The 27,924-nt window shown below is 37.7% G+C and overlaps 1 protein-coding gene across 2 annotated transcripts in view; it reads left to right on the forward strand.

Moving 5' to 3' along the window:
• Positions 1–27,924, forward strand: part of cnga2a (cyclic nucleotide gated channel subunit alpha 2a) — a 150,150-nt gene that overhangs the window by 55,237 nt on the left and 66,989 nt on the right. Inside the window, exon 2 of one of the 2 annotated variants that reach the window (XM_068213244.2) lies at positions 3,566–3,673. In XM_068213244.2, the coding sequence (XP_068069345.1) occupies positions 3,567–3,673 (107 nt within the window). In that variant the 5' untranslated portion in view covers position 3,566. 2 annotated transcript variants of the gene reach the window in all.

The raw sequence follows: 27,924 nt of genomic DNA on the forward strand, positions 1-27,924 counted from the left end.
GCGCCGACCGCTGTACACTAACAGAATCAGCGGAGCGGGGAGAGAGAGCGCTCCCCGCTCCGCTGATTCTATCCGTACACAGCGGTCACTGGCATTCTCCGCCCGCCGTGTAAACAAAGGGGCGGGGGTGCCGGTGACGTCACCACGCACCCCGCCCCTTTGTTAGACGCTGTGACTGGCGGGAAGTCGCGCCGGCCAGAACCAAAGTAAGCTGTTCCCGCCCCTGCCTGCCACTTAGCTACCTATCTGCAGCCTGCCACCTACCTAGCTACAGCCTGCATCTTATATATATTATAGGTAGATACAGACTGGTACAGACTGATGTGACTGGAGTGGGGTGGGGGTGTTTTATTTATACATATATACGCCTTTTTTTTAGGTGAGGGAATGGAAGTTTTGAGTGAGTCTAGACAGGTCTAGACTTAATGATGATCATCTTCAAGCCATACTGAGGGTCTCAACTGCTTCCACTCTAAAGCAAAATGTGGTTCAGATTTGTGAGAAGAAGCGCTGTCAAGTCTCTGGCAGCAAGAAGTAGGCAAAAGATGCCATTTTCAGAAGAACCGTTCATAATCTTCACTCAATGTTCTATTAATGTTCAGGACACTTCATGTTCAAAAGAAATAATTAAAACTGTTAATAATGACATTTGAGGACATTTGAAATCCCTTATGCGGCCCAGCCTCACCCAGACTTTGCCTCCTGCGGCCCCCAGGTAAATTGAGTTTGAGACCCCTGGTCTAAGGGGTCCTGCTATTCTTGGCTCTCAGCCCACTAGCTCATGTCAACAGAGATGTTACAGGTCTATGTCAGCAAAGTATAGATGCAACTTATGCAAAGGAACTAAGTGTTTACATACATTGTCATGATAGGATAATAACTTGATAATATGTTTTTCATTCCAACTTCTGACACATATACCTTCATACAAGTATTTAACATAAATAATCAGTGCTTTACATATTCAGTTATTCTACACAATCAGTCACTCAGCCTTCTCCTAGTGTTGCTCCTGTGCAGCCATACTCATCTTACACAGACATATCACTGTATTTTTAACACAGGCTGGCATGTTTGCTGCAAACACTACATACATTTTGTGAAGAGAAAAGTAACTGCTTTACACTTAGAAAATACTTCACACTGAGAGAATAAAATCTTCTTTAAGAGCGGTTCCCATGATCTTACATTTTGCGTTCGTTCCACGTAAAGGCGCAAAGCGCGAATGGGACAAATCAGTGAGTGTGTTGGGCCTACCTCCTCCGAAGGCAGCGCTTGCAGGTTCACCACCTGATCTCTAAATGGGGTGGTAGGAACCTTGGGCACATTGCCAGGCCGGTCAGGGAATAAAACAGCTGGCAATGTGCGTTCTCGGTGGAAGCAAACAGATCAATCTGGGCTTCCCCGAAGTGTGCCCATATTAGCTGGACCGAATCAGGGTGGAGTCTCCACTCCCCTCGGGACACTAGCTGCCGTGAGAGCGCACTGGCTGCACAGTTGAGCTCGCCCGGAATGTGGATGGCACGCAGCGATTTCAGTCGCGTGTAACTACAAAAGAGCAGACCATGAGCGACCTGAGACATACGGCGAGAGCGTATACCCCCCATATGGTTGATATAAGCCACCGTCGCCATGCTGTCCATCCTGACCAGCATGTGTTTCCGCTCCAGCACCGGTAAAAAGTGGCGGAGAGCCAGATACACTGCCAACAGCTCCAGACAGTTGATATGCCAATGCAGGCGGGGTCCGGACCATGAACCCGCGGCTGCATGCTCGTTGTACACGGCCCCCCCAGCCCATGCTGGAGGCATCTGTCCTTATGACAACATGCCTGGATACTAGCCCTAGGGGCACTCCAGCACGTAGAAAAACCAGATCCGTCCAGGGGCTGAGGGTGCGGAGACACAGCGGAGTGACGCGCACCCGGTGCGTGCCCGCGCACCATGCCCGTCTGGGAACTCGATCGCAAAGCCAACGCCGAAGTGGTCTCATATGAAACAAACCGAGCGGCGTGACCGCGGCTGCAGATGCCATATGCCCCAGGAGCCTCTGAAAACATTTCAGTGGGACCACTATCTTTCTGTGGAGCTCGTTCGCACAGGAAAGCATGAGCCTGGCGCGATTCTCGAAGAGGCACGCAACCATAGCAACCGAATCCAGCTCCAGCCCGAGACGAGAGATCCTCTGCACGGGGCAAAGTTTGCTCTTCTCTCGGTTGACCTGAAACCCCAACTGGTCGAGGTGCTGAAGCACTTTGTCTCTGTGCATAATCGGCTGATCGTGGAACGAGGCTATAATGAGCCAATCGTCGCGATAGCTAAGTATGCGGATGCCCACAAGGCGCGGGAGCGCTAGGCCACCCTCCACGAGCTTGGTGAAAACCCATGGAGACAGAGAGAGTCCGAAGGGGAGGACTTTGTTTTCAAGCGTTTCAAGCGTCAGTATGCAATGACATTTTCAAGTACACTACTTGTTACTTTAATTTCCCAAACAGTAATTTTTAGGCAAAGTATCGGTATCGGATAGCGCCCATACTCGCAATTTTACTTGGTATCGGATCGGATAGTAAATCAGTGGTATTGAACATCACTAGGCAGAAGTACCACATAATAAGTAGCAGATACAATACAGCATGGAAATGAGGCAGTAATTTATTTAATCTCCTGAGTGTTTATGTAATGAACACCTCAATCATTGCATGGTCAAAATTAAAATGAAATTTTAAAACATTCATACAACACATGTGCTTTCATGAGTCAAATTTACATCTGCAAACCACATCCTGAAGTGGTCTAAGCCATTTGAATCACCTCCCTCTTGAATGTGTTTTTAGAAGACATTTACACCTGCGCAAATCATGATTTAAAAGCACACAAAAAACACACAAAGTGACTGTGTGTAAACACGTAGTGAAATTCAATCTAAATGTCAATATTAATATCAATAGCAATCTTGATGGAGGTTACTGGATAGTTTTAGTTTTGATACTTTTGAGTCCTATTCTAATACTGAAATCCCCTGAGCCATATGATCAAAAGAAACACCTGTGTGTCATGTCCTTTCTCTGCTCCTATATCCTTCACTCCCACCTCACGATCACAAACTTGTTGTGTTGTTGTTGTTGTATAAAACATTTTTTATTTTGGAAATCATTTTTTTCCTATCATTATTTCAGTGTGGAGTTTGCTTTTTCTCCCTTGTGTTAGCATGGGTTTCCTCCGTGTGCTCTGGTTTCCCCCACAATCCAAAGACATGTGGTAAAGGTGAATTGAATAAACTAAATTGGCTGTAGTGTATGTGTGTAAATGAGTGTGTATGGGTGTTTCCCAGTACTGGGTTGCAGCTGGAAGCCATTTTATTCTGCTGTGGCAAACCCTGATGAATAAAGAGACTAAGCGAAAGAAAATTAAATTTAATGAATTTTTATCATGAGTATTAGTATTTAATCTCCAAATATGAGTTTCCTAAACTTATTGTGTTTTGCATTGTGAATTACTTTTTTTCTCAGGACACTGATTAAAAATTAAATTTTTAAAAATTAAATTAATTAAAAATTCTTTTGCAGGATGACCTGTCAACTGTTGTTGGAAAGCATGGATTTATCACCACACAGACTGTCTGTGAAAACTTCTATTGAAGATGAATCGGAGCCTGCTGACTGCACTTTCAGCCGGTGAGATGACATCCCAGCTTATCTATTTTTTTACCTCAGCAATTATCAGCTAATTGCCACAGAATCTCTTCTGGCCCCAAAAGGCAAAGGTGAAACAATCTGGGGCCCATATTTGTCAAGCTTCTTAAAATGCTATTTTAGTCTAAAGTTCAAGAATTTTACTTCTACTTACAAACTAAAGTATAAACAGAAGTAATCTAATTTCCTAAAGCTAAGAATCTTACACTTCCAGATATTTAAGACAGCTTGAAAGGTCTCTTGAGTGGTTAGGAGTTGCCTAGAAGGTGTTTGTGTTGACACTGTGGAGTAAAGAACTGCACATGACAAATTTTCTAGTTACCTTGCTGACTATATTGGGATAGGCAGATGTTGACAAAATTTCACTTTGCTAAATATCTAGAGCTAAATGGCGATTTACGTTTTGGTGCTTCTCTTGTAAAACAGTTTATATTATGTGTCTCAAGTGTGTGACCAAACAGAAAGCTCCCTCCAGTGGTGTGCAGGAAGCTGGAATACAAGAGTATCCATGGTGTTTTAGTACAGTAGATAAATAATCGTCCACACTGCGTCAAGTTACAGATTTTTAGTGAGCTTGAATCTTTCAGGAGAGGAATAATTTGTTTGACGGTAAGCTGTTTAATCAAATTGTGTAAATTAAAAAGAACAGGCATTATTTGTCAGCCACTTAAAGTTTGAGCACTAACAGTTTTAACATTTTAAATAAAACATGGTGTAAAATGTATTATTGTTTCCGTTTTGAATAAGTGTATATAATAATATATTCATCTAAATTCCTTAATGTCAAATATATGTTGAATTTAGTAAATTCTTAGGAATCTACGATTCAATATGATTTATTTTTAAAATGTTCTTAAATTAATAAAGCAACTCAGTAATTATTTTATGCCTATGTTGTCATCTAAAATCCTATTTGTGGCACAGCTAAGGGTTATGAATTACCTCTTACATTGAAATTTAAATTAAGACTAGAATGCATAAATTACTTTTAAGTGCAGCTTTGAGCCATAGAAGAGTTCTTTCACAGCCTCAGCAAAAAAATGAACCATGGACAATTAGATATGAACGCGCCACAATGCGCCTCAACATGCCTCACTTTTTAGATCAGAATGCCTATGGGCGCACATATTGTCGTGAATTTTGACGTCTCATCAATTACAAATTATCAGACCGGAGGTTTTGAATATCAGAAAATAGACTTTATTCTCCATAATAAAGCCGAGAAAGAGCAGAGCAGACCCCAGGGCATTCTGAAGTCTCTCCTGGACACCTTCTAAAGTCTCTCCTGCTCCTTCTCCTTTATTTATGTTTTTGACACACCCCTATGTGTCTCTTTTTAACTTTTGACCATTTTTGAATAGGTTTTCTAGTCTAAGGGGTCCTGCTATTCTTGGCTCTCAGCCCACTAGCTCATATCAACAGAGATGTTACAGGTCTATGTCAGCAAAGTATAGATGCAACTTATGCAAAGGAACTAAGTGTTTACATACATTTTTATGATAGGATAATAACTTGATAATATGTTACTCATTCCAACTTCTGACACATATACCTTCATACAAGTATTTAACATAAACAATCAGTGCTTTACATATTCAGTTATTCTACACAATCAGTCACTCAGCCTTCTCCTAGTGTTGCTCCTGTGCAGGCATACTCATCTTACACAGACATATCACTGTATTTTTAACACAGGCTGGCATGTTTGCTGCAAACACTACACTGTAAAAAATTGCTGTTAAAAAACAGTCAGATTCTACAGTAAAATAATGTTTTTTTCACTAAAACAGTAATATTCTGTTAAAAACAGTGCTTTCTGGGTAACATTTTTGTTTTCGAGAAAGTAACCAACTGCAGAAAACTGTGAGCTAACAGAGTTTAGATTCGATGTTTTAAAGTCTGTGTTTGAAATCACACTTTGTGTCCTTGTTCACTATTTCATACACTAGTTAACTAATATAGTTCACCTGACAGTTTTAATGAACACTAATGAGTGAATTCAGACACTGATGAACACCTGCTGTTAATAATTACAATTACTGAAGAAAATAAACAAGAAACACAAACAGTGACTTGAGTTACAACATTAAATAAAATAAAATAAAATAAAACAGCTTCAGTCTCAGCAGAGGATCATTAAACAACTCCACAAACAACAGCAGACACACACTTATTACTGACTGATTTGACTTCCATACTATTCTCATTGAGATCCAACAGAAATTAAGGTGTTTTTTGTGTTACCGTAATGGAGTGAGGAGCTGGTTTAGTTGGGCTCTTCACCCTTGAACTTATTAATTCAGACTCTCCAATTACTATAATAAAAATTTAATGAAATGCTTGTATTATAGCAATCAAGTTGGAAAGTCAATAAATAGAGAAATCTATTTGTCTGAAATTAGTTCTGATAAATGTTTTGTTATAAATCTGAAAGAAGGGCCTCATGCAATAGATGTTATGCTTAGTTGCAGGTATTAATTTAATTAATAAGAAGTGGAAACAGAAAAGATACCTCCGTAATTACTTAACAGTTAAGAAATAACATACAAAAACAGTTCAGTTATGACAAATACACACTTAGACCTCATGAATCTGACCTTGTATCTCAACAATGGTAACATCTCAAATGTTTCATGCTGCAATGCATGCTGGGAGTGGCACGGTACAAATATCCCAGCATGCATTGCGGTATAAATAAATGTTGTATAATGGTCTCACAGTTTTCTTTATTTGTGTTTGATTCTGCTGTTGTTTATGTTTAGACTTTCAGTTGCCTGTTTGTGAGTTAAACTGTTAATTTTGTTAGTTGTCACCATTATTGAGGTTCATCCGCTGATTATTGATGTCTCTTTGAGTGCGAAACCATAGAGCAGTGTTATTGTCCAAGATATTCTTAAAAACTTCTAGAAATCATTGCCATATATAGACATAATGTAAAACAATAGATTTAACATTGAATAGGAGCAGTACATTTTATTATACTGAATGAGAACAGACTCTGCCATTTAATAAAAGGGCTAAGAGCCCAACTAAAGCAAACTCTGTTCTCCATGATGGTGACGTAAAACTTTAACTTTTTCTCAAGAAGAACTTTAGTAGATGTTATACAAAAATACATGTATTAAGTAATAAGTGTAGCTGGAGATGATGTTTGTAGAGTTGTTTAATCATCCGCTGATCATTTAAATGATTTAATCATTTGTTGTTCTTCAGGTTATTTCATTATAAAGCTGTGACTAAAGTTTTGCATGTTCTGTTCTTGTTTTTTCCCTTCAGTATTTCTTCATTTAGTCATTGTTAATCCTCAATCATCATTTAATTAGTCATTTAATTAATTAATTCACTTCAGCTTTGCTCCATGTTTCTTGAACACTCAGTAGTGTGGACACTTCAGTAAAAACTGAAGTATATGCTCTGGGGTTTAAAGGGTTAAAGGTGTGAGAGGTAAAAACACAGTGTAAAAATGTATTTTAACAGTAATTTACTGTTAATTTACACTACGGAAATAGACTGTAAAAAAACAGTAGATTGCTGGCAGCCACAGCTGCCAGTAGATTACTGTTAAATCAAGGAAAAAACTGTATTTTACTGTAAAACCTGAAGCTAATTTCTTCTGTCTGTCACCGTTGTGGAGGAGAGTAGAGCCAGTGTATGAGTTAAAGATGAACAATGAACTGCTGATGTTATTCTGCATGTTTCTCTATTTAAAGATAGCGGCTGTTTAGTTGCTGATGCAGTCAGAATCTCTCTGGTGATTCCAGATTTACATGTATGTGTGCTGTTGTGAAAAATAAGACATTAGAGTTAAACCGAACTTTTCTAATTAACTAAAATAAGTTATCGTTATAAGTATGCTTCTAAGCATGTATAGCACATTACTTCATAAACTCATTCAGCAGTTGACCAAGTTGAGGCAGTTGCTTTCAGTGAGCAAAATGAGTTCACTTGAGTATTGTGTAAATCAATGTAGTCCATGTATTTTTACAGCAACATACTGTAAAATAACAGTACATTGCTGGCAACTGCAGCTGCCAGTATTTTACTGTTTTTTAACGGGACAATTTTTAACAGTGTACATACATTTTGTGAAGAGAAAATTAACTGCTTTACACTTAAAAAATACTTCACACTGAGAGAATAGAAATCTTCTTCAATCCCTCCTCTTAAGACTTTAGTCTTAATATTATTGTCTTTTAACCCCAAAGTGCAATTTCATAATCCAGTTCTCTTAATTACCTCTATCTTGTGACTGATATTAGCCACATAGCAGTTATCAATTGACCAGATTATGCCACCGTACTTTGACAGAAGTCCAGCCAAACATCTCCCCTCTTGATTTGAAGGAAGTAAAAGACTACTCTGTTTTTCTCTTAACACATCAAAGACAACAATGTTTTGAGCATAAGTATTCAGTTGGTTCAGTGCTAGCTGCTAGTTTTCAAACTCATGTAGAATATACAGAAGTGATATTATACATAGGTACCATGAAAGCAATATGCAAACAAAATCAATATGCAAACATAAAAAGCATCAAATGTTGATCTTGATCTTTGCTCATCCTTGTTTCTCTTCTTCTGAGCTATCAGCATCTTCACTTGACTTTAATAGATGTTAATGGAGATGTGTGGTTAAGAGTCTGAGTTTTGAAATCTGTAGTTGTGCATTCATCATCCCTTGACTTGTGGCACTTCTGTATGTGGTATTCAGGCATATTATCAGAATCACTCTTTACTTTGTTCTGATAAACTTCTCCTTCCACAAGTTGAACTTCGTAGTTTAGAGCTTTGGAATATTCAGGCTCCTCTGTTTCTGGTCAGCTTTTCCTTGCTGGAGTTGTTTCCTTTCGCTCCTTTGAGGCATTGGTACCCCATTAATGGCATCCACTTTGGCAGCTGTTGGATTTGCCCTCATCCAGATATAGTCAATTCCTCCTGAGCTCTCCAGAGCATCCACAGATAGACTCGATCAGCTGGACCAATTGGACCTTATATCTCTGCTCTCTCACATGGCTCCTTTCTGATTTCCTGCACAGATATCGCTTTGCATATGGCAATTATTTGTTTCTTCATAAAAGTCCCTACTATATTAGACATCTTTGCAAACCATTCCAAGAGGTTATGTGCAAGGTTATAGGTGAGATTATATGCAAGGTTTTATGCAAAGTTTCATGTGGTTTCTTGCAAGGGTCATGCAAGGTTTCTTTCAGGGGTCGACCCAATAGCAGTTCATGCGATGCAGTGTTAGATGCCTGTTTCTGTCAGTTTCCATGCCATCACTCACCAATGCACTTGTTAGCAAATTAATCCCATTAAGTTTATTATTTTCACATATTTCATTGAGCGTTGGTCTTGATGGATCATCTTCATCTCATTCTGCCATTTCTGGTAATTCAGCATAATACAATTATTCTCTCTTTTGCTTTATTCATATTTTTTCATACTCCTTTAAATGTTTTTATTTATTGATCATTCATTAACTTCATGAATACTTTATGAATGCAAACCCATTATGAACTTATTTCTGAAGGCATTTCAAAATTTAGGAAATACTTCTCTTGTCACAGATGTAATAACTATCCCTGCTTCATAATCTGCTCCTGATGCTACCTCTAATCATCTACTCATCATAGTTTCTCAACTGTGCTTGTTTACAGAATAATTCTCAATCCTGTCAACACCAAAAACAGTCATCATCTCACTGTTTGGAGCAATGGTCTCCAGTCAAGTCTTTTAATTGAACTAGAGCTCTGCGAAGTTGCAGATAATTCAATCATCCACATATGGTGACAGTGTTCATCCTAAGATATTTTCCCTAATTTTAACCCTTTATGCATTCTGGTCTATACAGTGTTTGCTATTCATCAAGCTATACAAGTACAAACAAGTTTCTACCCTCCTCTGGTAGTTACCTAAAATTAACTCAATAGAAACTAAGCACTTAATATATTTACCATCATAAAGAACATATCTTCACATACAATATGAACTTCAGCTGGAAAATCTTTTCTTATTGATTTTCTTAAATCATAACCTAAACATAATCTTGTTTTGTCTTCATATGTAAATATTGCCTTTAAATTCCATCAAAAATTATTAGTCATTTATACATTTATTACTACTTTAAATTTAAATAGAAATGTCTAGGACAGATTGTATATTACAGTAAATGTTTTTATTAATGCTCCTATTTTTACACAAACTTTTCAATAGTGTTTAATACCTATTTCTGCATCTAGTGTTTTTTCTTTCTGGGCAGATCTATATCTGATTTAATTTTAACCCTCACTGTGCTGGCTGATTTCATCTGCATCTCAGTCCTGTAATGACAATCATTTAGTTGGAATTTGACACTTCTTTCTTTGCTAATTTATTTTCTGATCTATATATTAATTCCTTTTTTGTCTTTGAGTTATTTTCTATTGGCTCATAATTATTTCCTAAGGCACTCCCATTAAACTAGTTGTTTATACAATTTTGATGCACTTTTTTTTATCAGCTGACTAAAACTTACTGTATGTTTTGTAAATTTCTTTTTGCTCTGTTTTAACTATTATTCCTTATTAATTCCTTATATTGTTTTCTTAAACACTTTTCTCTTTTGCCTTATCAAAAGCTTTTTCTCTTTTTCTTTAGTCAATTTGCTGCATTGTAATTTATCCTTCAATGTTTAAGGACTTTTATGATTAAATCTATTAAAACTTAAACCTAAATTATTTAACATTCATCATAATATATCATTCAATATTTAAAGTTTCACCTTAAAATTACCTTATAACACTTTTTCTTACTTAAAAATTTGCATGATAGTAATTTCTCTAAAATTGACAGGAGTCTGATTTGATTCAAGAATGGGTAGCTTGTTCTTAATTTTCCTTCTGTAATGCTTGTACTTCATTTGGAATATTGGAGCTACTTTGAGATGGACTGTCAGACTATCCCCCCTCGCAACCTGAGACAACTAGCTCACAGATTGGTGCTGCAGTTTCCCCCTCTCTCTTTGGGCTGGCTTCTTTCTTTGACTCATCTGATGTATAGTTCTGGTGGAGTGTTTTTTCTCTTTGATCAGTTCATCAGTCTCTTGTTAGTGTCTCTTTTGAATGTCTCTGAACAAATGTAGCTTTTTTAGTCCTCAGTAAATCCTGGGCATAATGTTCATGTCACAAGTGTCCACAGCCATTTTGCTCTTTGTGTTTTTCAACCACCTTTCCATTTGCCAGTGCACTCAGAGATGTCTGGTAGGTATGAGACTACAGTCCCCCAAAGTTCATCCATATGTCCTCTTAATTAATATATATAGAATTTAGCTCATGACTCTTTTTTTTCCCCATTTTTTCCTTCATCAAATAAAGACTCCTTTTATCCATTTTTTTTATTAATTAATTTATTTATTTATCTATTTTTGTTTACTGTTTAACAACTTATTTTTTCTAATTCTCAATCATTTTTATCATATGTAAATATGCTTAATTTTCTATTTGTTAAATGTTCTTATAATTAATTTCTTTGGCTTCAGATTGTGCTTCACTTATTTTTCCTAATCTTATTCTAGCGTTTCCTCACTAGTTACATTACATCTTACATTATTTTAATTTCTCTAACATTTCCATACCTGTTTTAATTCAACAGTACTATATGGTGGCCTAATGTCTAATATACCTGTTCAATATCCTTACTGCAATAGCTAGAGTTCATATTACTATTTTAACTCCACGTGTTTGTTTACTTTAAGCATTTTTCCAATCTGAAATGCAATTTTAAATTTTAAATTAATTTTTAGGTACATAAAATATTAATTATACAATTTTTTTTTAACTCACTCTATGATGTTCTTTAATGTCTCCTCATTGTCTATGCTTTACATCTGAATCACTGCTTTACTACAAATAGCTGTTGGCTCAGATGACAGTCTGTAGCTGACTTTAAAACAGATGACAACAGTCAACTTAAACCACAACAATTTTTTCATTGCACTTAAACATAATTGTATCTTTTAAAGCCAAATCTTGTTTTCTTTTAAATGTTTCGTTTTTTTCTAATTTTTACCTTATCTATTTAATATATATTTTTAAACATCTTCTCTTTTTATTCTATTAAACAATGTTTGGACTTTTTTTTCTCCATTTTCCTATGCTTCTTTTCCTTTTCAAAAATTAGCATTTTTGTCTCCTAGATTTTCCTAATTCATTTTTCTTTAAACTTATTTTCTTTAAACATTTGATCATTAACTCTTCAATTAATCCATATTCATCAAAGTTTTTCTCTTCTAATTGTTTATTTACTCAAATTATTAACATCTATTTTTATTCATACTAATTTAATAAAATTTATTTTCTTATTAATATAACAATTTATATCCATATGTAGATATTTCTATGCTTCAATTTTTAAATTTCTTAATATTTATTAGTATAGCTTCCAGTTGCATTTTTATTAACACTTTTTATTCATTAAATCTATCATTATTTTTTCTTTTTTCATTTATCTTATTACATTACTTTATATTATTTCTATTTATTTAATACTCTTATAATATATCTTTACTCTTTAGCTTCTATCTGTCCTGTGAAACATTTGTTCTTAAAATAGACAGATTCTTACCACTCCTGAAGCAGACCTTCTTCCAGACTGTCGACATGTCAGGAATTTCAGTCACCTCTCTGCCTAGTTCATACTTAAAAACACTTCAAACACACAGAGATTATTCAGAAAAATGTTTAACTAGTATATTCTTCTTTTCAGTCTGTGTCTTTTAAATGCAATATGATCTCAATTAATCTTATGAGGCTTAATCCTCCTTTGTATCATAATATCTTCCCTAAACTGCATCACTCTCTATCTTATTGTTCTTAAATCACACAACATATGCAGTCTTTCTTTTATATTATAATATAAAATGATAAATCTTTTAAACTCACTCTTATTGCAAACATACTTCTAAACACAATCATACTTCTCACTCGTCCTAACCTCATCTCTTACACTGTGTAACCTGAACCTCACCTCTATTCTAGTCTCTCTAGATCAAAGGTGAAGGCTTCTAAGCACCCCAGCAACACAGACAAATACACAAATACTTACCATTACATAAATACACCTCACTCCTCTTCAGTGACCTGTCCGAGCAGCCTCTAACCTTAGAGCGGTAACCACAGAATTCTCCACTACACTCCTCTTGAGTGACCTGTCCGAGCAGCCTCTAACCTTAGAGCGGTAACCACAGAATTCTCCACTACACTCCTCTTGAGTGACCTGTTACTTCTGCTCCCGTCTTTACTGTTCTTCAGTAAAAATAGCATTTCACAGGATTTTTGCCTTTTTCCCCAGCCTCCTGAATAATAATATTTATTATTATTAAAACAGAACGGGTACTCAGAGGTCTTTGCGCGCTTCTCTCTATACTTTATTAATCTGCTTTAATCTCTTAACTGTCACCATACTTTAAGAACTTCCTTTTAAAACTTAAAAATGCTCTAGGCATAATCTTCATCATTAAAACATTTCCCAAACATGAGTAACAGTTACTAGTTAACGTTTATCCTTCCGTCAAGGCCCTCTTCAGAAAACACAGATCATTTGCATGCAAATTGTTATTTTCTTCTGGTATTCAAAACCCCTTTGTTTCCTTTTTTATGTTTACTTTTACTTTTTTAGTTTTACTTGTAGTTCATTATAGCTGGAGAAACAGTTCAAGTGACTTTTTACCGTTACAAGCAGGTCCTTGGTAGAAAAAACACAAACGTATAAGCGAAAATTGCTTACCGTTTTTTATCGTAGCCACATATTTTTGTTTTTCCTCCAAGCCCCAGCATGTCCAGTGTCACCCGTCCATCTCTTTCCAGCCCCACGTTGGGCGCCATTTGTCGTAAATTTGACGTCTCATCAATTACAAATTATCAGACCGAGGTTTTGAATATCAGAAAATATACTTTATTCTCCATAATAAAGCCGAGAAAGAGCAGAGCAGACCCCAGAGCATTCTGAAGTCTCTCCTGGACACCTTCTGAAGTATCTGTGTTTGTTACAATCTTTATACAGGATTATTTGACACATCCCTATGTCTCTTTTTAACTCTTGACCATTTTTGAATAAGTTTTTAGTCTGAGGGGTCCTGCTATTTTTGGCTCTCAGCCCACTAGCTCATGTTAACAGAGATGTTACAGGTCTATGTCAGCAAAGTATAGATGCAACTTATGTAAAGGAACTAAGTGTTTACATACATTGTTATGATAGGATAATAATTTGATAATATGTTACTCATTCTAACTTCTGACACATATACCTTCATACATATATGATCAGTGCTTTACATATTCAGTTATTCTACACAATCAGTCACTCAGCCTTCTCCTAGTGTTGCTCCTGTGCAGGCATACTCATCTTACACAGTATTTTTAACACATGCTGGCATGTTTGCTGCAAACACTACATACATTTTGTGAAGAGAAAATTAACTGCTTTACACTTAGAAAATACTTCATACAGAGAGAATAAAATCTTCTTCACAGGTCGTGGCTCGAGTTCACAGCATCTCCTTTCTCCATCTTTGAGGAGATTTTAGCCGAATCCAGCACTGAACAGGGAGGGATTCTGGAAGCTGCATTTTGTCAAATCATGCTTGCTATGTATTTTATAGTCCTCTGGAACATAATTAATATTCAACTGTAAGTACTTCTGTGTTTGGGTTGTGTCATTTGGAAGCCCAAATACAGAAACAGAGAAGCTCTGTGGAAATAGCAGGATGGCAATTTCTCCCTCTGCAGTAATGTTAGCGCCTCTGGCCATGGCCCTTACCTGCGCAGTGTGGGTGCGCAATAAATGAACCTTTTTTATCTCACAGGGGGCGGGTAATTTTTCAGTATTTTTTGTAGTGCCTAAAATTTGTTCATTGTTGGCTTTGTTAAGCTAACTCTGTAAAAATCAAGGTCTCCCTTTGCATTGAACTTTGAACATTTTACATTAAGAGATGCTGTTTGTTCAATCAGCTACATTACACAGCAACTAAAGTTTAAAATATGATATCGTAGTGGACCACCCCTTTAAATGTTACTTGATAACTATTTCTCAAAGTCGCAATGTGTAGCCATTTTTTTAGGATAATTCCTATTGTCATACATAAAATTTATAGAGAGAAATTTGCAACAAGCAAACAAAAAGTTTGAGAAAAAAAAGATATTAACTGTAAGAGACTCGAAGAACTAAGAAGAATTAGGTGTGATATCATCAGGAAGCCTTTAGCAACATTTTTACAGCATTTTCCAGAATTAAAGTTTCAGATTCTCGAAAAAATAACTTGGCTGCAGTAGACTCATTAAACATTCACTACATCTAATAATTACAAGTTGTTGTAAACAATTACATGTACTGTAAAATCTGTTAAAAGCTTTTTAGACCTACAGGTTGAGAGAAGCTCTCGAAAGAGCAGAACTTTTAGAAAAGCCTGGTAGGACAGATAATTAAAGGGATGGTTCAAAATGTAAATTCTGTCATCATTTACTATGTTAAAAAAATTTTTTTTCAAGAAAGTTAGAAATCTATAACCATTCACTTCTGTAGTATTACTGTCATGTTTACTAGTGAACAAACCACCAGATGTGGCTGGTAAACACTCACTCATGAAACTACAAATCTGCCAGTAAATGTACTACATATTCAGTCATGCCACACACACACACACCTGCTCCAAGTCTCCACTGATTAGACTCCCACAGCTGATCCTTACACACAGTATTTAAGCAGCACACACACACTCATTCACATTGCCGAGTCTTGTTATCTGTCACAGTGACATTACAACGCGTTTCCTTTGTCTGCCTTTGCTGTGTTTTTAATCCTTTGCCTTGTTTATTTTTTTAATGCTGTTTGCTGCCTGCCTCTGACTAACTGCCTGTTGTTTTGACTTCGACTCTGGATTGCCCTCATACATCTGTTTGCCGGTATTGACCACTGCTTGCCTGACAATTCTAATAAACCTGCACGTGGATCCAAACTTCTGTTGTTGGTGTCACTCCCCGTCGTTACAATTACTATGATCTATTATGGATGTCAACGTTTACAGGTTTTTAGCTTTCTTCAGAATAGCTTCTTTTGTGTTCAACAGAATAAACTCATAATGGTTTTAAACCACTTGTTTTAATGACATTTAATAAAAAAAATTGTAGATGTTCTAGACTTGCTACACATATATTATTATTTTTATGTATACAAATTTCACTGTAACCAGTGCTGTCGTTTTGCTCCAGTAATACCTTGAGAGAACACAGTAGTAGTCAGACATCCATACAAAAGCATTGGCGTGGTGTAGCATAACTGCAGTCTGTCCAGGCTGACACAGGTTTAGGCAATCTGCATGTTCTTGATGCCCTAAACTGGACCTTTGAGGAAACCCAAAAAGCTAAAACCGATTACGTCTCTTGTCTGCTACTATACAAAGTGTCATTCAGGCATTAATTTCTGACTAAATACATATTTGTCTCTGGAGTAAGTTACATCTCTAAAAGTAAAAAAAAAAAAAAAAAACAATAGTGAAACGACAGCAGTTCACTTTGTCATAATAACATTAATTATACAGCGTATAAAAAAAGATATTGTTTTATAATGTTGCTTATTAACTTTAAACCACTTTTGGAGTTTTGGAGTTGTTTTATGTGGCTTTACACAGTCAGTTACCTTTTGGGATTATTTCCTACAATTATCAGATGATATGGCATGCTCTGTGCACTTAATTGTGCTCACAAACTATTCACGTGGCCTCCGTTTCCCATGTGAGTAAAGTTATATACTTGTAAACCATCTCTGTTATTGCATTTGTTTTATTTAAGATCATTTATCATTTATGATGCTCTTTAGAGCTGTAATGCACTCCAGAATCAGACAGATTGATTAGCTGTGGGCTGTAGAACAGTCATCGGAAGTGTCATCATACAGTGTTATGCTCATCAATAGCCTTGCATTTACTAACACAGACCATATTTGAAGTGTTTTGAAGTAATTCGCATTTTCCTCCTTTAGGAAAACGTCATGAGAACAATACTTAGTGGCTCAATGTATTACTGCAGTATTTTTAAAAGTCTAAACACTTTATTGATATAGTGTACAGCCAAGCACATGTGGTCAGAATACAAACGAGTCACAGGTGATAAAGTAATAAGCATTTTTCCAAAGTATTGTGTGTCTAAAGCCAGGTCTAAGCAAATGCCAGCTCACTCACTCTCCGCCTCTTTGCCCTTGTTTTGTATCCCGCCGTGGGTGTGATGACGCGCAAACAAAATGGCAACGGTTGGCCACGCCTACTTGTGGCTTCTTTTGCCCTCTTCAGAAACCTATGGGTGACATCATTTTCTTTCTATTCCTTGTGTAACGTACAGTCTGTAGATAAAAATTACTTATTGATTTTATAAAGGAGTCTGAGTCTCCTCTGCATGGGTTTATGACTCCTGGTGCCACAAAGTCTGGGCCATTGTGACACCTCACTTATCTATAGGTAAACCAGAGATGGTGCCCAAACTTCAAAAGACATTCAAAAGACCCCCCCCCCCCCACCCCCTTCTTCCAGAGACACACACACACACACACACAAGGCTCCCGAACCTGAAATAGACTCAGAAATCCTGAATCAGCCCAAAAGTAAATGTTATGTGTTTATAAACTTTGTATTTCATTTCTGACTTTTCTTACATGTATAATCCCTCATATAACCTGTAGGCCTTTAACAGCATCAATAAATGTAAGAATGTGTAAATCATGTTTACATGATGCAAGGTACTTGAACTACTCCACATGGTGTAAGGACTTTCCTCCAACCTGGAGATGGCAAACCACCTTTTTCCATGCTGAAGGTCAAAGTTGGAAAAAGCCAATAGAACAACATTGTCTGCAAATAAATGCTGTGTTCCCCGAACTAGACACTCTCCAGCCAAAGGCTGTGCCAGGGGCGTTGCTAGGGTCGAAAGGGATAAGGGGCTTAGCCCCAAAGACCCCCCAATACACCCCCCCCATTAAAAAAAAATATTGTTCTAATTCACCCCGCTAAAATGCCACCACTTTCATAAGGCAATCTACTTTTATAATAGATTTATAAATGGTTTAATAATAAATAGGGCTTTTGAGTTGACTTTTAGCAATACATTTTGAAGCTTTGTGACTTGTAACACCAAAAAGGAAAAAAAAACATTAATTAATTATCCCACTTCTCATTTACTAGTCTGTTGTGAGCCATATTGTAATGACTGGGGGGAGTGACACTCACAACAGAAGCTAAGATCCAATATGCAGGTTTATTCAGCGTCAGGCAAGCGATGGTCAAATCAGGTACAATCGGGTATATTAAGGCAAATCCAAAATCATAGTCGTAAATCAGGCAACAGGTCACAAGGCAGGCGGCTAAACAGGAGAACAGGGAATAAAGGGCTAAGGTCTAACACGAAGAAAACAAGACAAGGAAACGCGTTGTAATGTCACAGTAAAGCAAACAAGACTCGGCAACCAGGGTGAGTGAATGAGTGGTTTATGTATGGTGTGATATCAGTCTGTGACAAGGTTCAGCTGGTGATTGCAATCAGGATAGATGAATGACCAGGCGTGCGTGTCTGGGAGAAGTGCATGTATGAATGTGTAGTCCTGGGGAATGCGAAAGTGTAGTCCTGAGAGTTCGTGTGAGAACCAGCAATCTCTTAAAAGCGATCGCTGGTTATGTAACATAGCCCCCCCACTAGAGTAGATTCCAGACACTCCACTACTGTTCAGGCGGGAGGCGGAGCGGAGGCAGAACAGGGGGAGGGATGGAGGGCCAGGACCATGCAGCTGGGGCGTACCTGGGGCGTGGAGCTGCGGAGGGCCTGGAGAGTGGTGCTGTGGAAGACCCGGAGAGTGGAGCTGCAGTGGTCTTGGATCGTGTGGCAGCGAAGGACCTGGAGTATTGCGAGGAGCCGGCAGGGTTGGAGGCTTGTAGGGAGCCGGCAGGGCGAGGAGCCGGGCTGGGATTGGCAAGGTGAGGAGTCTGGATGACGCCGGCTGGGTGAGCTGTCTGGATGGCGCCGACAGGGCGAGGAGCCGGGCTGGGACCAGCAAGGCGAGGAGCGGCGGCCGTTCAGGAAGCTCAGGCGGCGGCGGCCGTTCGGGAAGCTAAGGCGGCGGCGGTCATTCGGGAAGCTCAGGCGGCGGCGGCCACCCGGGCAACGGCGTCGGCTCTGGCTGAGGCGCTGGCTGTGGCGTCGGCTCTGGCATCGGCTCTGGCTGAGGCATCAGCTCTGGCTGAGGCGCTGGCAGCTCAGGAGGGTTTGGCAGCTCTGGAGGGTCTGGCAGCACTGGAGGGTCTGGCAGCACTGGAGGGTCTGGCAGCACTGGAGGGACTGGCAGCACTGGAGGGACTGGCAGCACTGGAGGGACTGGCAGCACTGGAGGGTCTGGCAGCTCTGGAGGGTCTGGCAGCTCTGGAGGGTCTGGCAGCACTGGAGATGGCCTTTCAGGGGCAGGAACAGACTTGGAACTGGAAGCCATCTTGTGAGCTGGCTGACTGGAAGCGGCCATTTAGTGAGCTGGCTGTGGAAACTGAGTCGCAAGCCCCGTCGCCAGCGGGTCTTGCTCTCTACAGCCCCCCCCCCCCAAAAGATTATTTGGATTTTCCTCCACCTCACCTATGGTGAAGGAGGATCCACTCAATTGAAGAGCAAGATCAATATATTGAGCTAACTTCCAGTGGGGATTGTTCAGAGGCATGTGGGAATATAAGGGTTCGGACAGTGAAAGAAGATCATTAAGCATACCTCACTCAGGGTTGTACGGTGGGCCAGATTAATAAAGTCCTCCACATACTCTTCGATGGACCGTTCTCCCTGACGCAGGCGCATTATCTGGGTTCCCGCTGGATCCATCATCTTGGCCGAGTCTTCTGTAACGACTGGGGCGAGTGACACTCACAACAGAAGGTAAGATCAAATATGCAGGTTTATTCAGTGTCAGGCAAGCAATGGTCAGATCAGGTACAATCGGGTATATTAAGGCAAATCCAAAATCGTAGTCGTAAATCAGGCAACAGGTCACAAGGCAGGCGGCTAAACAGGAGAACAGGGAATACAGGGCTAAGGTCTAACACAAAGAAAGCAAGACAGAGAAGCGCGTTGTAATGTCACCGTAAAACAAACAAGACTCAGCAACCAGGGTGAGTGAATGAGTGGTTTATGTATGGTGTGATATCAGTCTGTGACAAGGTTCAGCTGGTGATTGCAATCAGGATAGATGAATGACCAGGCGTGCATGTCTGGGAGAAGTGCATGTATGAATGTGTAGTCCTGGGGAATGCGAAAGTGTAGTCCTGAGAGTTCGTGTGAGAACCAGCGATCTCTTGATAGCGATCGCTGGTTATGTGACACATATCATACCTCTTGAGCCTCCTATCTCCTCTCCTGATTTGCAGTTTCTGTTTGTTTTTTGAAAATGTAAATTTCTGCATGTCTTCAAATCTGAAAATATGATTTATTTTATATTGTGAGTTGTTATCCAATGTGTTACAAAGCTACAAACACGTTCAGTTGGACAGAGTGATTAACTAAGGTGTAGTGTTGTCAAGATACTGGAATTTCTAAATTCAATACATGCAAAATATTGATATTCATTAGGCTACTATTTTTGACATAATAACAATTTTATCAAAAATAGTACAAAAAAATAAAGATTTATATGCTAGAAATGTGTTTACTTCAGATTTCTTTTGAGGGAGAGTTTTTTTCAGTTTTCCTCAAAATAAGGTGATGTGTGCATTGTAGCACTTTAAATGCAAGTAATGCCTGTTTCATTCATTCATTGAGCAGAAATTCCAGATATGCCTCTCAAAAGTAGTAGAACAGTCCAGGAAATTCTTAATATGGATGAAGGCATCCAGCTATTGCTGTAGTTGAATGAAAATAAGATCTGAATAAACATAAAAAGGCTTTAACTGATCATTTACATGACTGTGATGATAAATGTTTATACAGTTGAAATCAGAATTATTATTCTCCTTTGAATTATATTTTCTTTTTTAAATATTTCCCAAATTATGTTTAACAGAGCAAGGAAATTTCCACTGTATGTCTGATATTTTTTTCTTTTGATGAAATTCTTATTCGTTTTATTTCAGCTAGAATAAAAGTAGTATTACATTATAAAAAAAAACCCTTTTAGGGTCAAAATTATTAGCCCCTTTAAGCTAAATTTTTTTTTTTGATAGTCTACGAAACAAACCATCGTTATACAATAACTTGCCTAATTACCCTAACCTGCCTTTAAAGCCTTTAAATGTCACTTAAAGCTGTATGGAAGTATCTTGAAAAATGTCTAGGCATATATTATTTACTGTCATCATGGCATAGATAAAATAAATCAGTAATTAGAGACGAGCAGAGCTATTAAAACTATTATGTTTAGAAATGTGTTAAAAAAATCTTCTCTCCGTTAAACAGAAATTATGGGAAAAACTGAACAGGGGGCTAATAATTCAACTGTGGCTAATCAGACTTCAACTGTATGTCTTCTTCCAGCCAGCTCAGGTATTTTCATAAGAAAGTCGATTTATAATCCCCTGCTAACTGACATAGCATGTTAAAGTAGAATGTAGCTATACAATATGCTAGATGCATGAGCTCACTGTGATTTAACTATTACAGAAACAGATGTGACTGCTATATAATATCTAGATAAATATGCCTAGATATCTATATCATATCTAGAAAGCTAGAACAATTTACGTTTTTCTAACTAATTTGCATGTATGCATTGATATGATGCAAATTTTATCGATTACAGTTATTTTATTTCAACAAAACTACACACATTTTATACTGTGGAAACAAATGTTAAGCTTTATTAGTAGTTAGAACTATTCAGTTTTGCGAAAGAGTTGTAATATTACCTCATCAACTTCAGCTCTTCAAAATAATGAATAAATTCATTTATTTACAGACAATAAATTCATGTGACAACAGTGCCACTCCCACCTGCCGGTAGATACAGGTACAGCTGAACAGCTGACCCGACACAAACACTGCAATAGGTGGAATGTGCGTGATGTACGCCGTAATTTTCAGTACTTAGATAACAAATTAAATGTTATACACCATTATATATACTTTTATATTATATATTATATATACTTATATTTTTATTTAAGTGCAACATATTGCAAAAGATCAGGGGCTTTTGACAATACATCAGGGGCTTAAGCCCCCAAAGCCTCCCCCTCGCTACACCACTGGGCTGTGCTTTGAAATTCTGTCCATAAAAATTCTGAAAAGAATTGGTGACAAAGGGCAGCCCTGCCTGAGTCCAACTTGCACTGGAAAAAAGTCTGACTTATTGCCAGCAATGCAAACCAAACTTCTACTTAGTTCATGCAGGGACGAGACATCCAACTAACAGAGCGTCTGACTCCTTACTCCCAGAGCACCCTCCACAGAATGCCACGAGGAACACAGTCGGATGCCTACTCCTAATATACAAAACACATTTGGACTGGTTGGGCATACACTAATGAACCCTTGAGCACCCTGGTGAGGGTATAGAGCTGGTTAGTGTACCACAGCCTGGACAAAAACCACATTGTTCCTCCTGGATCCGAGGTTCAATCATCGGCCGGATCCTCCCCTCAAGTACCCTGGCATAGCCAGGGAGGTTGAGGAGTGTGATCCCCCTATAGTTGGAGCACATCCTCTGGTCTCCCTTCTTAAAAACAGTTACCACCACACAAGTTGCCTAGTCCAAAGGTACTGTCCCCGACCTCCATGCGATACTGTAAAGACATGTCAGCCATGACAGCCCTACAACATCCAGGGACCTAAGATACACTGGGTGAATCTCATCCTGCTTAGCCACTGCGGAGCTTGCAAACTACCTCAGGGAACTCAGCTTGTGTATAACGATAATGATAAGGTGGCAGTTCATGGAGAAGTCTAATATTAAATATTATTAATACTATTATTCATATTATTATTATTATTATTATTATTATTAATGTAATAGTAATAAAAGCAATAATGACTAGTAATAATTTAATTTGAAACTACATCTATTAAGAAACCAGTTATTTTTTTATAAATATTTAGCAATTTAATTTTTTTTACATTTAATAAATGCTGCCTTGATGAACATAAATTTCTTTAAAAAAATATTGAAAAAACTGACCTCAATTGTATAAATTAATGTGTAAATGTATAAAAAAATGTATGAAAATGGAAAGCAATATATAAAATAATGCAACCTTGACTTGCTTCTTAACTTTCCCTGTAAGTGTCATACTTGAGGGGAATTCTTTGAATGTGTGTTTAGCATTTGTTTGACATTGTTTGCTAAAGGGTCACTAAACACCAAAACAGATTTACCAGCAGGTACAAAGGGAAAACTCATTGAGTTTTCAGCATTAATTCATGAGAAGAACTTGGTTTGAACCAATCAGCATGCTCTATTGTGAATGAGATGCAACTTCATTAATATGCATGATAAAGCTTGAAGACCCTTTTTACCTGTTACAGTGTTTAGAGAAACGCCATGTTGTGTTGCCAACCGTAATTAAAACGTGAAAGAAGAAGAATTGTGTGGAGACAAGGGTTAAACTTGTTCTGATTTTAAATGTGCTGAAAATAAAGTTTTGTTTTCATTTCCCTGCGATGAAAGCATAGCTTGTGTGTGGACCCAAGCAGTTTACAGTAGTCTGCTAACACGTGACAATATGTTTGTAAGAAACATTTACCTGAGAGCTTATCAAATCTGGAAATGGTGAAATACGGATTTGCCACTCGTTTTTTTTTTTTTTTTTAAAGACATGGTTCCAGTTTGTGTTGATTGTCCTATCTCTATGTATTTGGTAAGTGTGCGATCAGTATTCAATATGTTTCACCAGATAGCAAAGTTTCAAGTATCGTCAAAAGTACTTTTTTTAGTTTTTTAAGGCACATCTACATACCAAGACATACCAATATTACAACAGAGATAATTTAGATTACAACAGTCCACTTTTTAGTGCAGTATTTGTGGCAGGCACAATGGTGTATATATTATTTATTTATTTATTTTAACAAATACAGTTGGGAATAATAACTACTATTGTGAGATATCAATATGCGCCTCGTCAGGAGCATCTTTAATTTCTCCTGCATTCTCGGTCACGTTTGTGTTGAAAGATTAAAAATTATACAGCATTGGATTTGCACTCATCAATCAGATATTTTGACAGAGGGGAATCTGGTGGAGAGAAATCCTCCACTTCCACACACCTCTCTGAAACACTGCTTTCTGAATCACTGTCCATGTCCCCTGCATCTGGTTGCACATAATGAAGCCCCTTTTCATGCAGACCCTTCTCTCTTTCATTGCTGGACACTTTTACCTACACAAAGCTGGACAAACCCACTTTGCTTACTTTTTTTCAAACTAGAGGTGTGCACTTTACAGGGTCAAGACACCCTGGAGTACTTTTTTTTTTTTTTTTTTTACAAAATTGTGTGTTTTGAGCATCTGTTAAGGCAACGTTAGTACCTGTCAGATTTAATTGTTATGAAAATTGGATAATTTTAAACTTTTGCTGGCTAATGTCATCTTCTGGTTTTAAAATCATTTCTGGGCCTGGATCAAAATTGGTGACAAAGCGCACATTTACTAGTTGAGTGATGATGATGCATCAGGTTCTCATTATTGTTCATAGTGGAGTTTTCTAATCATATGATTAGACCCTAATTCTTAATTATTAATGAGAGAGTGTGCTTTGAAAGCGTGAAGTCCTTCTCATTTTTAGTATTTATATAAATGATCATATGATCATGATCATATTTATAATGATATAACAAATTGTGGTAATGTGTATATGAAATTACGAATAACATATGTAGCAGGGTATTAAATTACTTTCTGTTTACTTCTTTGCATTTTAAATTTAAACTGTAAAAAATGGGTCTCATGGTTTGTGTCTCTTTTTGTTCACTCCCCTCATTTTCCCTGCTCTGCCGGACATGCCCACTCCTCCCTCTGCTTGCGACACTCCATGCCCATGAAGCATTTTTTTTTTTTTAATTCTGAGGTAGACTTGAACCAAAGAGGGGGATTTATGGCCCCTTAAGGAGTGGGTTTCTGTCAAATGGTATGAATGATAGACAAAGTCTGATGGAACCAGTTCCAAGTGAGTTTAATAACAAAAATCAATTAAACAAGGTACAGATCAAAGGTGCAAACCAGCACCGGAAACAGGGCAATTGCAGACACAGCACAGGTGAGGTCAGGAAGTCCAAAACAAGCTAACGAGGGTCCTGTCGAGACACAAGCTGCGTCCCAAATCGCATACTTATGCACTATTCTACGCCATTTTGTAGTATAAATAGTGCAAGTAGTGTGTTCACACTGAAAACTCTGAAAATAACAAGTGCACTTTAATTACCCGGATGATGTACTTATTCAGCCGCTAAAATGAAGTGTGGAATGTCTGACACTTCACGCACACAGCTACCGCAGGTTTGCTTATGTAGCGGAAGGGGCGGAGCTATCGGATGCACATGTTGAATAAATTTATTGATTTTGGATGGTGGAAGCAAAATTCTCCTTAGAGTAATTATAGCGCCTCCCACTGGTGAATGCGGTTATACTTACGGCAGGAATTATTTGATAATTCAGTCATTTATTTCACTGATTTGGCAACCGTCAAACGTCATCAGGGAAACGGTTTGAATTTCCGCCTAATAAAAAAACATTAGTGTGCCATTTGGGACGACACTACATACATATACTATGCTGTTGAGTGTGTAAGTGCATAAGTACATAGTGCATGAGTGCATAGTGTATAGTGTGCCATTTGGGACGCAGCTACAGAGACAACATTAACACGCAAGTAATAAACTGACAATAAGAATCTGGATCAAGCTCTTAATATAAGAGACGCTGAGTACACATAGCTGCAGCTGCTGATTAGAACAACTGATCCAAGATCACATGATAAACATATACACACAACAGGGCATATGGGAATGCAAAACAACTGCATGTGGAGTGGAGGAACTATGAAGTCACTTTGTTGGCTAATCGGCTGCTAGCATAAAACTGGTTCCCTCAATAAAATCCCTATATGATTTTCCCATAGGCTTGTTGAATATTACAAATAATAAGCTCTGTGCTCAGACACAGTTCATTACACTTACACGTTTTATCCTGCCGGATAATCCTCACACGAAAATACAACTTTGAGCACTATTGGATCTTAGGCCCCATTTACACTAGTGTGTTTCAGTTTTAAAACGGCGTTTTAGAATAAAAGCAATCCGCGTCCACACTAACGTTTCACCCAGTGTTTGTAAACAGCTCTCTGTCCACACTAAAACACTGAAAACGCACATCACGTTACCACACACACACTTTCTGGCAAGCGCTGCAGCCTATCTATATGAGAGTTGTGCTAGTCGGAGTTTTCATCAAGGACCTCCCGCTGGATCTAATCTCACTATATTTACTAAATGAGATTTTTAATTCATCTTGTTGTCTATATCTACCAACACATTCCCCAACTTTGGTCTTTTGAATCTATTAGGCTACTTGTTCTCGTGTAATGTGTTTTGGCTGATCGCAGAGATAAATTAATAATTAATCTAACCACGTACAGTCTATATTAAGTAATTGCTTGCCTTTATTTTTCTATAATTTATAAACTTATTGTATGTTATACTTTTATAATGGTCATTATTGGTTATTATTGATATAATAACTAATATTCAGCAAAAGAGAGGGTGTGTTTTGTATTTTCAATAAAAATGAAAGAAGGCAGTTAGGCTTCTTTTTGTTTTAAATATGCATAGAGTGACGATGACATTCATATATGCAGCACAACGCCTTAACATTTCTGCTGACTGTTAAGTTGTTAATATCAAAATGAAAATAGCAGTTCCTTCATGTTTTGTTTTATTGTTAAGAAAGTGAAACAGTGTAGCCAGGATGATGTGAATAAGATTATACAGTACACTGTTCCCTTTGAAAATTTACACGACATGTTCTCGGGAGTCTGTTTTCCATATCAAACTTGCGAAGTCTGAACTTACAAGGAGAGGATGCAGAACTTTAACTGTGTGTAGGCTAATTAATATTGAAGAAAAGCCCCAATCAGAGAGGCGAATGTCGGCAGCCCCGCCTCTGTTTTCAGATGTCTCCGTTTTTCTCCATCCACACTAAGACTGAGCAGCAGCTTTTTAGAATGAAAACAGCCTCTTCTGTGTATACAAAACGCTCCATTTTTGGCGCTCAAAAACTCTGGTGTAGTGTGGACAGATAGCGTAACCGTAGCAAAACCTATGCCTTTTAAAAACTAAAACGCTTTAGTGTAAATGGGGCCTTAAATGCAAACGCAAGAACTGAAAAGCTTATGTAAGGCGTGGATTTTGGCTGCCCATGGGTGAATGTAAATAAAGACGATGGTGGACTTGAAAATACTGACAACTAACTATTTTTTTGAGCAAAAACTGTGGAGGAGATCGACACGAGTCTCCTCTCGTCACACTCTACCTCCTGTCTTTTTTTCACACACACACACACACACACACACACACACACACACACACACACACACACACACACACACACACACACACACACACACACACACACACACACACACATAACCCTCCTACACAGAGGACGCAACACCAAAATAAAAGTCCTTAACAGAAACATTCAAAACAGAATACAATGCATATTAAACAAACAGCTTCACACATAATATCGTTTGATTAAAATATATTAATCGTTTGATTAAAATAAATGATCTACAAATTAGTCTGTCTCGACAGCCTTTTAACAGGTGAAGGCATTATCTACACACAATATGAAATCCCAATTGGAAAAAATACTACAAACTATATAGTACTATTCATGAAAATACTTAAATCTCAGACAAATCCAAATGCCCAATGCAAGCGGGCTGCGCTCCAGACCAGATCAGCTCGATGACGTATAATGTCTCTGACACCGCCTGTAGTTCAATTTAGCAACTTGATAGCAACCGTCTTTTTAAAGAAGCGTAACAATTTAAAAATCAAGAGTGAGATGTGACTGATGTGTTTTATGTCATAGAACAAAACGTGAAAGTATCTTGAGTTCGTGTTAGCCACGAACCTTATTTAAGCAATTTTAGTAAAACCCCATTTAAAAAAATTTATTGACTTTGGGACGAAGGAACCTAATTTACTATATATATATATATATATATATATATATATATATATATATATATATATATAT

Source organism: Danio rerio, chromosome 14, assembly GCF_049306965.1.
Source record: "Danio rerio strain Tuebingen ecotype United States chromosome 14, GRCz12tu, whole genome shotgun sequence".
Taxonomy (NCBI): Eukaryota; Metazoa; Chordata; class Actinopteri; order Cypriniformes; family Danionidae; genus Danio; species Danio rerio.